This window comes from Budorcas taxicolor, chromosome 10 (genome assembly GCF_023091745.1).
Source record: "Budorcas taxicolor isolate Tak-1 chromosome 10, Takin1.1, whole genome shotgun sequence".
Lineage (NCBI taxonomy): Eukaryota > Metazoa > Chordata > Mammalia > Artiodactyla > Bovidae > Budorcas > Budorcas taxicolor.
Window position 1 is genome coordinate 42,195,166 of NC_068919.1, and position 13,775 is coordinate 42,208,940.

A 13,775-nucleotide genomic window follows, 5' to 3' on the forward strand; every position below is an offset into this window, starting at 1 on the left:
ACGTATATTTTCCTTTCCTGCTCTGTTTCACTTCTACTTCTTTGCCTCAACATTCTTTCCACACACGAGCATGGGTTGAGGGCAAGAGGAAGAAGCTGGAGGTGGCCATTCTCCTTCTCTGTCTTTGTGTTCCCAGAGGCCGTGTGTGGTTGCTTTCTCCAGTGTTCCGGGAGCTGGAAGTGAGCTCCTCTGCTTAACTCCAGCACTGCCTCTGCTTGGGCAGCATGTAAAATTGGCTTATATACACTTAAGGGGGGGCTGGGATATGCCGTAAAGCAGTATGGGCCTTGAATGATCCTATTGTAACACTCCAGTGGGATATCTGGGATGACTGTAGGAACCGCCTTGTCACCTGGCTTTGGAAAAGAAATATAAATGTCAGTGAAGTAGGTTTCTGTTGTAAGCAGTTACTGATATGTCCAAAGGGCAGGAGGTGGAGATTGTAGGAATTTCCATGGTTCTGCTATATAATGGCTTTCTAGCTGGGGAGCAGAAATGGGGACTGTGTGGGCAAGAAGCCAGCGCTGGAGTCTTGGCACAGGGCCAGCTTCCTCCTGTATCTGTTCTCCTGTGGTTTCTGTAGTTCACTAAAAGTCTCTCCTATCAGAGATGATCACCTTTCCGTATGCTTACCAAATGTACCTAGAGGGTTGGGCTATTTGGTAACGAGGCATGATTTTGCATATGGAGGGTTCCTCACATGGTTCTAGCCTTTTTCTCTTCTCTTTCTCTCCCTCCCTCCCTCCCTCCCTCTCTCTTCCTTAGTATAGTCTTTCTTGTTTCATTCCCTTTTTAAAAAAATTCAAATATGAACCCCCCCCTTTCCGTCCATTTGTATTCTGTTCATATAGCACCACTCCACGGATAGTCCAGGAGAGGTACTTATTTTGCAACTTTCAGATACCCTCCAGTATTCTAAGGCTCAGTCTAAGAATCCCTTTAGCAGATTTTTCAAATGCTGACGGTGATTCTACCCACTACTAGGTCAGAATCCCTGAGGGCAGTGGGCATCTGTACTTTGAAAAAACTGCCTGGTGACTCTGATGTGCTTCTGCTTAGGGGCCTTGGCACCAAGGAGGCTCCTTGAGGGGCCATGGCTTTGTTCCTGCTGGGTCTCAGTGCTTAGCACGGTGCCTGCCTTGGAGGAGGCACTGGTGTCTCTCTGCTGAATAAACGAGTGGGTAAAGTGAGTATTTAACTTGGCTCTATACTCTTTAGTTGCTAGGACATGCTTGCTACATGGTGGGTGCTCAATAAATACCAAATAATTTGTGACTTTTTATTTGGATATTAAAAAAATTTACAGCTGCTACTGAAATGTCAAATCCCAACCTTGCCTGAACTTGGGAACAGTCCAGTTTTTATCTGAAAAACCAACATTGCTGCCTCACTTCCCTTTTTTGATTGGTTAGTGGGATCCTGTTATTTAGAAAAAGAAACTAAAATTTTAATGAACGGTAGTAAACTGGCATCGTTTGTTAAGTCTCAGCCTTGAACTCACCATGTACAGCTGGCTGACTTTTTCTTGACATTTGACGTAGGCTTCATAGTCTGCAAAAACTTTAAACCTGTTTTTGTGATTAAAAGGAAAAAAACAAAGCATCAAAAAGCTTCATTAACAGATGTGTGTTCAGATTCCATTTAAAATTCTCTTTTGCTTAATGACAGGCATGGCTAGCTTACCAATCTGATATTTCTATTCGTAAGGGTTTCAATCAGCCCTCAACCTTTCTATGGGTCTTTCCACAAGTAAGAATGTTATCACATGGATGCATTTGAAAGCTGGGTACACCACAGGAAGAAGAAAAGGAATACCAGATTTGTGGATCTTATTCTTAAGTCTTCCTAGCATTGTTAGTGGAGAATACCTACTTTTTCTTTCTAAGCCTAAGTTAGTTTATCAGATCGCAGATCCATGCTAATCTACATGGTTATGTTATAGTTGATTTAAGAAGTTCTCATCCTTTTTCCATGGCCCAAGTAGCACCATCTTCTTGTGGGAACTCACCTGTCATGATAAAACAGCATGTTGACTAAGTCTTTGAAGAGGTCAGGCTGCTTGGGAGAAAAAAAGCCCTTGTCAATTTGATCAATGGCCAGCTTCAGCTCTGGAAGTGCCTCATAATATTCTTTTGCGTCATACCTGTGGGGTAGGTGGTGGGGGAATAATAAGAAAAGGTTCTGTTAGTGTTTGTGAAACACTAACATTAGTTGTGAAAAAGGCATTCAAAAATACTGGCATTTATAGTCATAGAGTTCAACAGGAGTATAAGTATAAATAATATTTAACTAGATCCTGATATTTTTCCCCCACTAAATTTGATTAGTTCCTTGTAACCAAGACACTAAGGACAATAGATACTAAAAATCCTAGTCACAGAGCAATAGTCTAATCTGGTAAATAAAGTAAGATTCATTTCAAGCAGACTTTATGACTCTAAACAAACAGGTGCTTTTTGGACCCACAGATCCCCAGATATGTTGCTACTGGGCAAAAGTTTACTTCCAAGAGCTGGGAAGTATATTTGACCTCCTCCAAATTTTGTGATTCCCATGGTTCCTTTGAGTGGCACTCTTTATTTACTTCTCATTTGAATCCAGGTTAATAAACTTATCCAGATACTTAGCAGAACAAGTATTCTGGGTGCTTCTATACACCCAGGTATATTCTCTACTGCCTTTTAGTCCATCTCTTAGAGACCTTAAAGGAACACTAGATGGTTAAATTATAGGCAAAACTTCAACTCCACACTGATTCAGTTTTTTGATCAAAGTAAAAATCACAGATGAGGGCAAAGTGAGTAGCTCACGAGGCCAGCTCTGCCACAGCTGGTAGCAAATAGCAAGGAGCCTGTGTACCTGTGCCCAAGCTCCTTTAGCTTTCACATGCTGGGCAAAGGCTTAATCTGCAGTCAGGAAGGTCCCCTGACTTATAGGAGATGTTCTGCAGCCATGTCCTATGTGACCCAACTTGATGGGACACCTGGGTGGGGGAGGCAGCCTCCTGGGGGGATATACATGCTCAACAAGCAGGACTGCCCTCTCACCCTTTCTTGTCCAAAGCAGCCACATCCTCTACTCTCATGCCGAAGATGAACAGGTTCTCTTCCCCAGCTTCCTCGGCCATTTCCACGTTGGCCCCATCCATGGTCCCGATGGTCAGGGCCCCATTCAGCATGAACTTCATGTTGCCTGTCCCTGAGGCTTCGGTGCCTGCGGTGGAAATCTGCTCCGACAGATCTGTGGCTGGAATGACTGCAAGCAAGGCGTTAGTGATAGAATGAATGGTTCTGTCTCTCTGGATCTGCTTATATAGTATCTAAGCATTCATCTAGCTGGTCTGTTTTGATCATTAAAGTAGTACATGCACATTAAGATAAACATTCAAATGGTGTAGGATGGATCTCATTCTTCCCCTCAACTCTAGCAACCACTCTTGCTGACTTCTGATGTGTTATCTTGGTGGTTATGCCCACAACGCTAAATAGGTATATGCTTATATTGTAGTACCAGTTCATGGGGTCACAAAGAGTCAGACATGACTGAGTGACTAACACACTTTCACACTGTCTCTCTGCTACAAACGTTGACACTACTGTGAAATAAAATTCGATTTTATGGCAAGACAAGACAAATTTAAACAAGAAAAATATTTTTCTGCCTTTTAGTCTCCTCTCCCCCCTCTACTGTGCATTGTGTATCTTGGATTATGCATGGACCATACCTCTCCATCAGCAGAAATATCCCCATAGAATGTAAATTGATACAGCCACTATGGAAGACAGTATGGAGATTCCTTAAAAAACTAGGACTAAAACCGCCATATGACCCAGCAACCCCACTCCTAGGCATATACCCTGAGGAAACCAAAACTGAAAAAGATACACGTACCCCAGTGTTCATTGCAGCACTATTTACAATAGTTAGAACATGGAAGCAACCCAGATGTCCATTGACAGGTGAATAGATAAAGAAGTTGTGGTACATATACACAATGGAGTATAACTCAGCCATAAAAAGGAACACATTTCAGTCAGTTCTAATGAAGTGGATGAACCTAGAACCTATTATACAGAGTGGAGTAAGTCAGAAAGAGAAAGATAAATATCACATACTAATGCATATATATGGAATCTAGAAAGATGGTTCTGATGAATTTATTTGCAGGGCAGCAGTGGAGAAACAGACACAGAGAATAGACCTATGGACACAGGGAGAGGGGAGGAGAGGGTGAGATGTATGGAGAGAGTAACATGGAAACTTACATTACCATATGTAAAATAGATAGCCAGTGGGAATTTGCTGTACCTCTCAAGGAACTCAAACAGGGGCTCTGTGACAATCTAGAAGAGTGGGATGGGGAGGGAGAGGGGAGGGAGGTTCGGGAGGGAGGGGACATGGGTGTACCTATGGCTGATTCTTGTTGATATATGACAGAAAACCACAAAATTCTGTAATGCCCTTCAATTAAAAAATAAAAAGAAATATCCCCATAGAGAGCAGCATGTTCCTAGCACCAACAAGACAGCTCCTTAAAAGATAACATTCCCTCTTGATCTTGTTAGGACCCGATGACCTACAACTTTGTACTTGGCAGATCTGGATTGTGTAAACTGTCATTAATATGGCATTTAGTTAGAGCTATGTCTCAAAAAAAAATTTATAGAACTGCTTTGACTTCTAATGGGTGGAACAGTTCTCAGCGCTTTCTGATCTGCAGTTCCTGGGTTATAATCCTCAATTTGGCTTGAATAAAATTTTCCATTTCTTTCTTAGATTGATTGATTAATTTTTTCATCCACCTTACACTTTTCTTCTCCCCCTTCTTTCATTCAGCTTCTGTTATGGTTTTATTTCTTCTATTTGATAACTTTATAGAATGAATATTGAAACTTCCATTTCTTGATCCTTAAAATTCAGAATCTCTCCTTTAGCATCTGAGGAAACTGGATTGTGTCATGCCTGTTACTTCTTATCACCTTCCTTCCACTTTGGAAGGAAGCGTCTGCCTGGAATGCAGGAGACCCGGGTTCGATCCCTGGGTCAGGAAGATCCCCTGGAGAAGGAAATGGCAACCCACTCCAGTACTCTTGCCTGGAGAATCACATGGAGGGAGGAGCCTGGTAGGCTACAGTCCATGGGGTCACAGAGTCAGACACGATTGAGTGACTTCACTTCATTTTACTTCACTTCCACTTTGACTGCAGGGAAATAAGCCACAGGCAACTGAGGCATACCTGTGGCTTGATTCACACAGAAATACTACCTGCAGCATTCTCCCCACCCCACTCAATATAAAGCATAGGGCTTTGAGAGCTTATTTGTGGATTAGATATATCTTCATTTGCATCCATAAGAATCTGGCTCTTTGTTCTTTATGCAGACAGTTCTTAAATTGTAACATCAGAGGACCCAAAAACACCTCAAAAAGAGAAAGGTCCCTTTTCAATTTGGGAAAAGGGTAAACACACAGTTGGCACCTGCACGTGGATGATGCTTTGTGATACAAACAAGTAAAAGTCCCAGGGGAAGAGAAAGGGATGTGGCTTCTTGCCAGTTGAGCTGTCCCCAGGTGGGAATGCCAGGCTTGCTCTGCGTGCCTGTCTGAGGCACATCTAAACCTAGGGCTTTGGCAGCCTGACACGTGTCCTCACTCCCTGCTGCCACCTGAACAAATGACAGCCCTTCTTTCCAAGAAGTTACCAGAACAATACCTGGGGACTGGGGAATTGGTGTTCTACTGCAAAACAGGGGCTGAAGATCTCTTTTTTCTTTTGTAGAGCACAGGCTGTACTTTATCAAAACCTCAGGGCCACCTCCTCCAGCACCCAGCTTTGACCGGCAGGGAATAAAATGTGCTTGCAAATGTAACCTCTGATGTGGACCCTGGGGACACTCACCTCAGTGTCAACTGGGCCACCTTAAACATTTTTAGCCTAGGGTCTTATTCTGCCTAAGAATGGCACCTTCTATCCTAAGTCACGGGCTCCCGAGGCCAATGGCTCCATTTTCCTGTAGTATGTAATCCATCCCTAGACTGTGACACGGCCCCCATGGTTCATGAGGACCGCACTACCTTTTTCTGCAAGAGACACTCTGTAGTTTTCCAGGAAGATGAGTTTCAACTTGCTTCCAACCATAGGGTCATTGTTCACCACCTCTGCCACTGATGTGATCAGCTTTATGATAAGTTTGGCCATGTAGTATCCAGGGGCAGCCTTGGGGAAGAGTGTGGACATAAGAGAAGGCAGGCATGAGGAAGTGGAGAAACGGCAGGAGAGGAGAGCCCCCACGTCCCCAGGGAAGAGAATCAAACTTACTTTGCCACCGATTATAACTGTTCTGGGCACGAATAGCTTCTTTGGGTCTTTCTTAATGCCTGAAAAAGATGGAGATAGGGGATGGAATCGATGACGGTAGACAGCAGGGGTGCTGAGACCCACACCTCTGGGGGGCTGGCTGGGGGCTGCAAGGCTGACTCACGGTTGTACATGGTGACCACGTGCAGGCAGTTCAGGAGCTGTCGCTTGTACTCGTGGATCCGCTTCACCTGCACGTCGAACATGGAGGACGGGTTGATCTTCACTTTGTACTCCTTCTCCAGGAACTGAGAAAACTTCAGCTTGTTCTCCTGTTGAGATAGAGCATGGGGTCAGAGCCCTTGAGACTCAGAAGGAACCGGTGCAGGGGGTGGTGGTGGTGGTGGTCTGTTTTTAAACACTGGAGCATAAACCCTCCAAGTCAGTGCCCAGGAGAGAATTCGTACAGGGAAGCCTCACCTGCTTCACGTTGGAGATCTCGCGGAGGAAGATGTCGTCACCCAGGAAGCTGTTCAGCTTTGTCAGCTGGCTCAAGTCCTTCACGTAGTCCTCCCCAATTTTCTTTCAATTTAAAGCAAAAGGTGACTTAAATCAGAGAGGGCTGTCAAACCCACATAAGCAGTTTCTATCCATCTGTGGTGGATGCTCACATTCCTAAAACTCATCTACACCCCACAGCACAGAGAAAGGCTTGACTCACAGCAGATGCTAGAAATGCTGTGTGGGAAGAACACTGGCTAGTTCCTCACATGCAGTTTCAGTGGTTTTTGTTGTGTAGTCACTCAGTTGCATCTGACTCTTTGAGGACCCCATGGACTGTAGTCTGCCAGGCTTCTCTGTCCATGGGATTTCCCAGGCAAGAAAACTGGAGTGGGTCACTATTCCTCCTTCAGGGGAACTTCCTGACCCAGGGATGAAAACCATGTCTCCTGCATTGGCAGGTGGAGTCTTTGCCATTGCTGCTGCTGCTGCTGCTGCTAAGTCGCTTCAGTCGTGTCCGACTCTTTGCAACCCCATAGATGGCAGACCACCAGGCTCCCCCATCCCTGGGATTCTCCAGGCAAGAACACTGGAGTGGGTTGCCATTTCCTTCTCCAATGCATGAAAGTGAAAAGTGAAAGTGAAGCCACTCAGTCAAGTCTGATTCTTTGTGACCCCATGGACTGCAGCCTACCCGGCTCCTCTGTCCATGGGATTTTCCAGGCAAGAATACTGGAGTGGGTTACCATTGCCTTCTCCATCCTTGCCATTGAGCCACTGGGAAAGCCCATTAATTTCAGTGGTATTAAGTGTTAAAAACAGAAAATCTACAAAAAAGGGTGACAAAAACTCAGTCATTTATATGATCTTTGTTATCCTCTTTTATTAAGTAGGGGTATCACCTGTGTATCATATGAGTACTGTTAACCAGGGCTAGTTACATAATGTGTAGGGCTTTCTTTTCTGAAACTAAGATTTTTAAGATGGCTACAGCAGAAAATGAAACCAAGCACAGTGCACATGGGGCTGCACAAGTTGCTGGCTTGCACCTGAAGCCAGCCCTGCCGCAGGCTGGATTAGCAAATTGTAAGTGTGCTCCCTGCCTCCTGCATTCCAGTCCTGCCCGGCTTCCCCTCAGCACTCCCCGGTTACCTCTGCTATTAACTCTGCCAGCCCCGGGTTGCAGAGTAAGAGCCAGCGCCTTGGAGTGATCCCGTTGGTTTTATTCTGAAACTTGTCTGGTTCTAGCTCACTAAAGTCCTTGAATCTGGAGACAGAAGAGATACATCACTGAACTTGGCTGGAATGGCAGGTTCCTGCATGCTGGATGAAGCTCAGAGTTACATTTAAGCAGCACAGTGTAGGCTTAGAAAGATTAAACAAAAGTGTAGGGAGGGGCTGACAGCAGCTATGGCTGTCATTCTAAAAATAAATCCATTTGCAATTCAAAATAATGACAAGAAAAAAACTCTAAATCACCCCCATATGATTTCCTGGCACTGACATATAGATCAGACTTTTGAGCAGAATAGTTTTTTTTTGCTCCTAAATCTAGAATTAGGATGGTTAAGAGAGGAAGGTCTTTTCCTTTTAGAGAATGGTTCTTTGCATAGGAAAAAAAAAACAAAAACTTTTAAACATTTCATGGGGCCTTTCCTCATCTCCAGTGGTAGCCCTGCCTTTACTAGCGCTGTTCTGTTACTGAGCAATGTGAGACCCACTGCGACGGGGACAGAGGCTCACACTTGGGTCTTCACGATGTCTGAGTGGATTTTAGCCACGCCGTTCACAGCGTGGGAGCCCACAATGCAGAGATGGGCCATGTTGATCCTTTTGACTCCTTCCTCTTCTATCAGAGACATCCTTCTCAGACGGTCAACATCTTTAGGAAACAAGGCAGCAATTTTCTAGGCAAAGGAAGAGAAAGGCCTTACTGATCACTCAGGTTTCTGACAACCCTAGGGTAACATCATTCACTTCCCAACCAAAACCTTCCATGCAGTAAATACAAAACTTCACTCCCACAGAGAGGTGCTGGGATGTTAGCCCTGGGGAGATGCCAACCCTCACTTCACAATATTTTCAAAAAGGTGTTGTTAACAGAGCCCCACCCAGACTTGAATGCTTTTGATGTATCAATGACAGAAAGATGTTTGGGCCTCAAGTAAGAGGGAAGACTGTAGCTACCCTTAACATCTCTAGACCTCCTTCTCCAAAGGGTTATGAATCTGTCAAAGTGACTTACATCTAAGTGCCTCTGATTTATCTCGTAAATGATTTGCAAATGTCGAGGAAGCAACTTCTCCACCAGCTCTACAGGCCAGCGCTCCAGGGCTTCTGGGAGCACCGTGTGGTTGGTGTAGGCGAAGGTCTTCTGGGTGATCTCCCATGCCTGGGGGACAGGGGGTTGGGGTTAACGGGGTAGGGTTGTGTGTGTCAGCTGCTTCCCTCTGCAGAGAGGCTGCCCGTAGGTGCACCCCATCCCTCAGGCCAAACATTTCCTCAACTCTGGCCTGTCTGCCACAGGACGATTCTATCTGCACGTATACTATTAGGAGGTTCCTGAATGGTATAGGTAGTGGGAACATGTTTTCTTGGGGGTGGGAAAAAAAAAGCAGCAAAACTGTCCAATAAAACTTAAGATAGCATGCTGATAAATCTTCTCTATTATCCTAACTTGTCTTTTGTTTATTAAATAGACAAAATTTGAGGAATAAAGCTTAAGCAATGTTCTGAGAAAGTACAAAGTATGATTAAATTCAATGGGGACACTTTCAATTAGCTCTAATCTGAGGCTAGAGAGTTTAATTTAGAATCCTTTTAGACAAAGAAATGGGAAACACAATATAAGCCTTGATATAGCTACTGAGCTGTGTCCCATTAGCAAGGTGTTTATTTCTTAGTCTTACTCGCTCCAAGAACTGAGAAATGTCAGCACCAGTGCAAAGTTCACCTTTCCTTGTTGTAAGTTATCAACAGTGACTTATTTTAAAAAACTGTAAAAAGGAGCTTTTGGCAAAATCTTTCAATCACAGATATTCCGGTCACTCAAAAGAAAAAGAAGCCAAACTCTCCAGACCTTGGACCAGGGCAGTTTTTCAATATCCACAAAAATCCTCATCAGCTCAGGGATTGCAAGTGCAGGGTGGGTGTCATTCAGCTGGATGGCAACCTACAAGGGGAAAGCAGAGCAACATGAAGGTGGCCAGTGGCCCATCTCTGTCTTCCTTGTCCTTATCCATACATGCACCAAACAAGCACCTACCTTTCATGGAATGCTTGAAGTACACTGTAGCTACACAACTTTTTAAACAGTTGAAGTCGATTTAAAATACTGTGTCAGTTTCAAGTGTACAGCATAGTGATTCAGTTATATATATATATACACACACACACATTTGTTTTATAGGTTCTTACAAGCTATTAAGTAATTTCCCCATGCTATACTGTAAATCCTGGTAGCTTATCTGTTTTATGTATAGCAGTGTGTATCTGTTAATCCCATAGTCCTAGTTTGTCTCCCCTCATCCGCTTTTGTGACCACAAGTTTGTTTTCTACGTCTGTGAGTCTGTTCTGTTTTGTATACAGATACTCTGATTTTTTAGCACTGAGACAGCTGATGAGTAAGTCTGATGGAAGTCTTGATCCTCTCCGTGATTCCCACCTGCATTCAGACTGAGTACTTGCCTGATCTGGGAAGGCATCAAACGCAGTTTCGGCACTATTGCTGGAGTCAAACTTGGAGGCTTTGAAACGTCGGATGACATCTTGCAAGGTAGCAGCCACCACAAAATACTCCTGCTTCAATCTTAGCTCCTTCCCTTCAAAAAACTTCAAGCCAGAGAGATTGAGTGAGAGAGTTCACACTAGGAGTGGCCAAAACATGACTGGTATTGCCTGCTGAGGGGCCTATAACATCTAGGGGATGTCTGGTGGAAGATGGCAGGTTGAAGGCCAGGCATTAGCCTCCTGGAGCTCCATGAAAATGACAGTAAGGATTTTAGAAAGGCATACTGATAAAGGATGAAGGGAATGGAGGGAAGACAACAGCAACAACTTTTTAGAAGCTGAAAAACAGGTGGATAAATGGTAATTGAACCAGAATATGCAGGAAAGCTGACTCTTGACCTAGTGGGGAAAAGCCAAAGGAACAGCCCAGTGTACACATCAAAGCTCCCCAAAGGCCCAGAACCTGTCAGCATTGTGTGCCTTTAGACATAGGGATGAAGAGGGGGTAAAAAGTTAGTTGAGAGTCTAAGAAGCAGTTGGCCTCAGACCTCATCTCCAGTTCCCTCAAATGACAGTCTCCTCTGCCACCTCAGGCAGAAGGTGGAGATCTATTCCCTGGAGATGGTTGAGCAGGTGCAGGTGGAGGCAGGGGTACCATCTCACACTAAAATGGGGGAAGAGGGTTCAGTGAAAGTGTATGTACTGAACGCTGGTACTTTCAGCCTTCTTCTCCCAACCAAATTTGAGAACACAGGCAGTTAGTGTTAATTCCACCGAGGAAGACAGCTGCAAGCATCTTCTCCAGGGAATCTGGCCTGCCCAGAAGAGAGAAACTAAAGACATGGACATGCAGAGCTCCACCAGGAAATGGCCCCAACAGGCCATAGGACAGTGAAGCCGAATAGATAAATCCCAACCAGAAGTACAGAGCTCCCCAAAGCTTGCCAGTACCTCTTTCTTTTAGTGGGCACTTAAGGGCCATTAGCCATCTAAGAAAAGCTTCCAAAAGATGTTGAAATAATAAAAGTTAACTTAGAAGAAACAGAGATTAAAGAACGATTATAAGACTACTATCAATAATATACTCAGATAGATTAGATACTGTATTCAAGAAATAAGAATAAGATGCTTTAAGAAAATATCTAGAGCAGAAAAAGACTACTCAAAAATTAAAACATGATAGCCAAAATGAAACAGATTGAGAGAGTTGTGACTGCCCATAAGGTGAGTAGGAAGACAGAGATGATAAATAAAAGACAAAAGGTAAGAAAATTAAAGAACCAGTTGAGGATGTTTAATAATTCCAGACCATTTCTCAGAGAGCTGTAGTCCTGTGTTCCCAGACTGAAACGGTACCCAGGCGTGAGGAGTGAAAACAGACTCACACCAAAGCACCTCCCCCTCTAAAAAAAACTTTCAGTACATTTTAGTACACTTGGAGATAGGGGGTTTAGAGGGGGATAGAAGGAGAGGAAGAGGGAAACTAGAAGCTTCCAAAGGGGAAAAAAGCAGAATACAAACAACAGATCAAGAATTCAAATTGCACTGCATTTTTTAGCAACATCAAAAACTAGATTAAAAAAAAAATCTTTGTGTCTTTGATATCCAGGCAAACTACCAATGTGAGGGCAAAAAAAGACCTCTTTCAACATGAAAGGTCTCAAAAAAATTGGCCTCACATACACCCTTTCCCAGGAAGCCCTAAGCATGTGTACTATCCAAACGAGGGATCAAACAAGCAAAAAGAAAACGTGGGATCCTGGAAACAAATGACCTCAGAGAGCGTAAGAGCACGGAGGTCCTTAGAACGGTGGGAAAGTCCCTCCAAAGATGCCAGTGGAGCAGCCAACCAGGAGAGATCCAGAAGGGACTTCAGAAAGACCGAGTCAACAGAATACTGAAGGTGTTTGAATATATTGAGGGGAAATTTCTACAACTTTGGTAGAATATAGGATAGGTTAGGGCAAAGTACTCAGAAAACCAAGCCAACAAAACAAGCATCAACTCCAGGAAAAACAAAAACTTTTTACAGAAAGGAAAAATAATGACATGAAGATATGGATGGGCATAGATCAGCTGTCTGTAGTGTTGACAGGTCATAATAATGCAAACACTAATTGAAGAGCTAGTGAAAATTACCATGTGATTATGTTGAGAGACTGTGTGCTGTGCTTGGTCGCTCAGTCATGTTCGACTCTTTGTGACCCGAGTCCACCAGGCTCCTCTGTTCACGAGAATTCTCCAGGCAAGAATACTGGAGTGGGTTGCCATGCCCGCCTCTAGGGCAGATTCCTCTGAAATGTACTGAAGTTACATTGTTTCTCCCAAATAAAAAATAACATATACCATTAAGTTCCTGATAATGCTGCAGCAAATCCACTTACTCCTCCTTGGAGACAGGTTTAACAGCAAGTGGATATCTAGTCTTAGGACCATTTATGTCCTAGTCCCCAAGATCCTTATTTTGTGGCATCTTGGTGGAGCAGACTACTAGTTTGGTTGCTTCTGAGATTATTACTTTATTTATTTATTTTTTGAGATTATTACTTAAAAAAAATCATTATAGCTTACAGAAAATTATTTTACTCATAGAGAAGTTAGAGCTAAGTACATTTAAGTCCACTAAGAGTTGATAGTAGTCATTTGAGATTCAGTCTCAAGTGGTTTTTTTTTTTAACTAAGTTATTTTTAGTGTAAATTTAGAAACGGTCTGCAGTCCATGTGCTGCAGTCCATGGGGATGCAAAGAGTCGGACATGACAGGGTAACCGAACAACAGCAACAGGAATGATCACCTGTAAGAAAAAGTTTAACAAGATAAACCGGTGGCATAAGAAACAAATGTCTGCTCCTGGGTCTGTTCTGAGGTCCATGACCCCCACCTCTCCTGAGGGCAAAGGGGCAGAGGAGACCCATGAGTGAGGGGAAGAGGACAGGCAGGACCCTTCCACAGGCTTCTGATGACGAGGATGAAACTCCTGTTTGGAAAGGAAGAAGTGCTTTGTCCCAGCTGCACCTCATCGTTTATATCCAGATTTTGTTTTGAAATACATGGACAGAGCCTCCCAAATAAGGATGGGTGAAACACCAGTTCTGATTTCATGAACTGTACAAAGTTGTTTTCCTTACTAGGACAGGAGGGGAAATCTAGACAATGCAGGATGCGATATGGAGATTATTCCTCACTGACAGGAAGAAAAACATTATCAAATATGTGCTTTATGGCTACTGAATAGGCACTTGTGA

At 43.7% G+C, this 13,775-nt stretch overlaps 1 protein-coding gene across 2 annotated transcripts in view; it reads right to left on the bottom strand.

Moving 5' to 3' along the window:
• The window catches only part of PYGL (glycogen phosphorylase L), a 53,979-nt gene that overhangs the window by 15,479 nt on the left and 24,725 nt on the right, over window positions 1–13,775 (bottom strand). For both annotated transcript variants that reach the window (XM_052647416.1, XM_052647415.1), the window contains exons 8-19: window positions 10,489–10,632; window positions 9,880–9,972; window positions 9,046–9,192; window positions 8,544–8,707; window positions 7,953–8,067; window positions 6,780–6,881; window positions 6,484–6,631; window positions 6,321–6,379; window positions 6,077–6,218; window positions 3,048–3,255; window positions 2,009–2,143; window positions 1,502–1,568 (exon numbers count right to left, since the gene is read on the bottom strand). In XM_052647416.1, coding sequence (XP_052503376.1) covers window positions 1,502–1,568; window positions 2,009–2,143; window positions 3,048–3,255; window positions 6,077–6,218; window positions 6,321–6,379; window positions 6,484–6,631; window positions 6,780–6,881; window positions 7,953–8,067; window positions 8,544–8,707; window positions 9,046–9,192; window positions 9,880–9,972; window positions 10,489–10,632 — 1,524 coding nt within the window. The remainder of the gene's footprint in view (window positions 1–1,501; window positions 1,569–2,008; window positions 2,144–3,047; window positions 3,256–6,076; window positions 6,219–6,320; window positions 6,380–6,483; window positions 6,632–6,779; window positions 6,882–7,952; window positions 8,068–8,543; window positions 8,708–9,045; window positions 9,193–9,879; window positions 9,973–10,488; window positions 10,633–13,775) is intronic.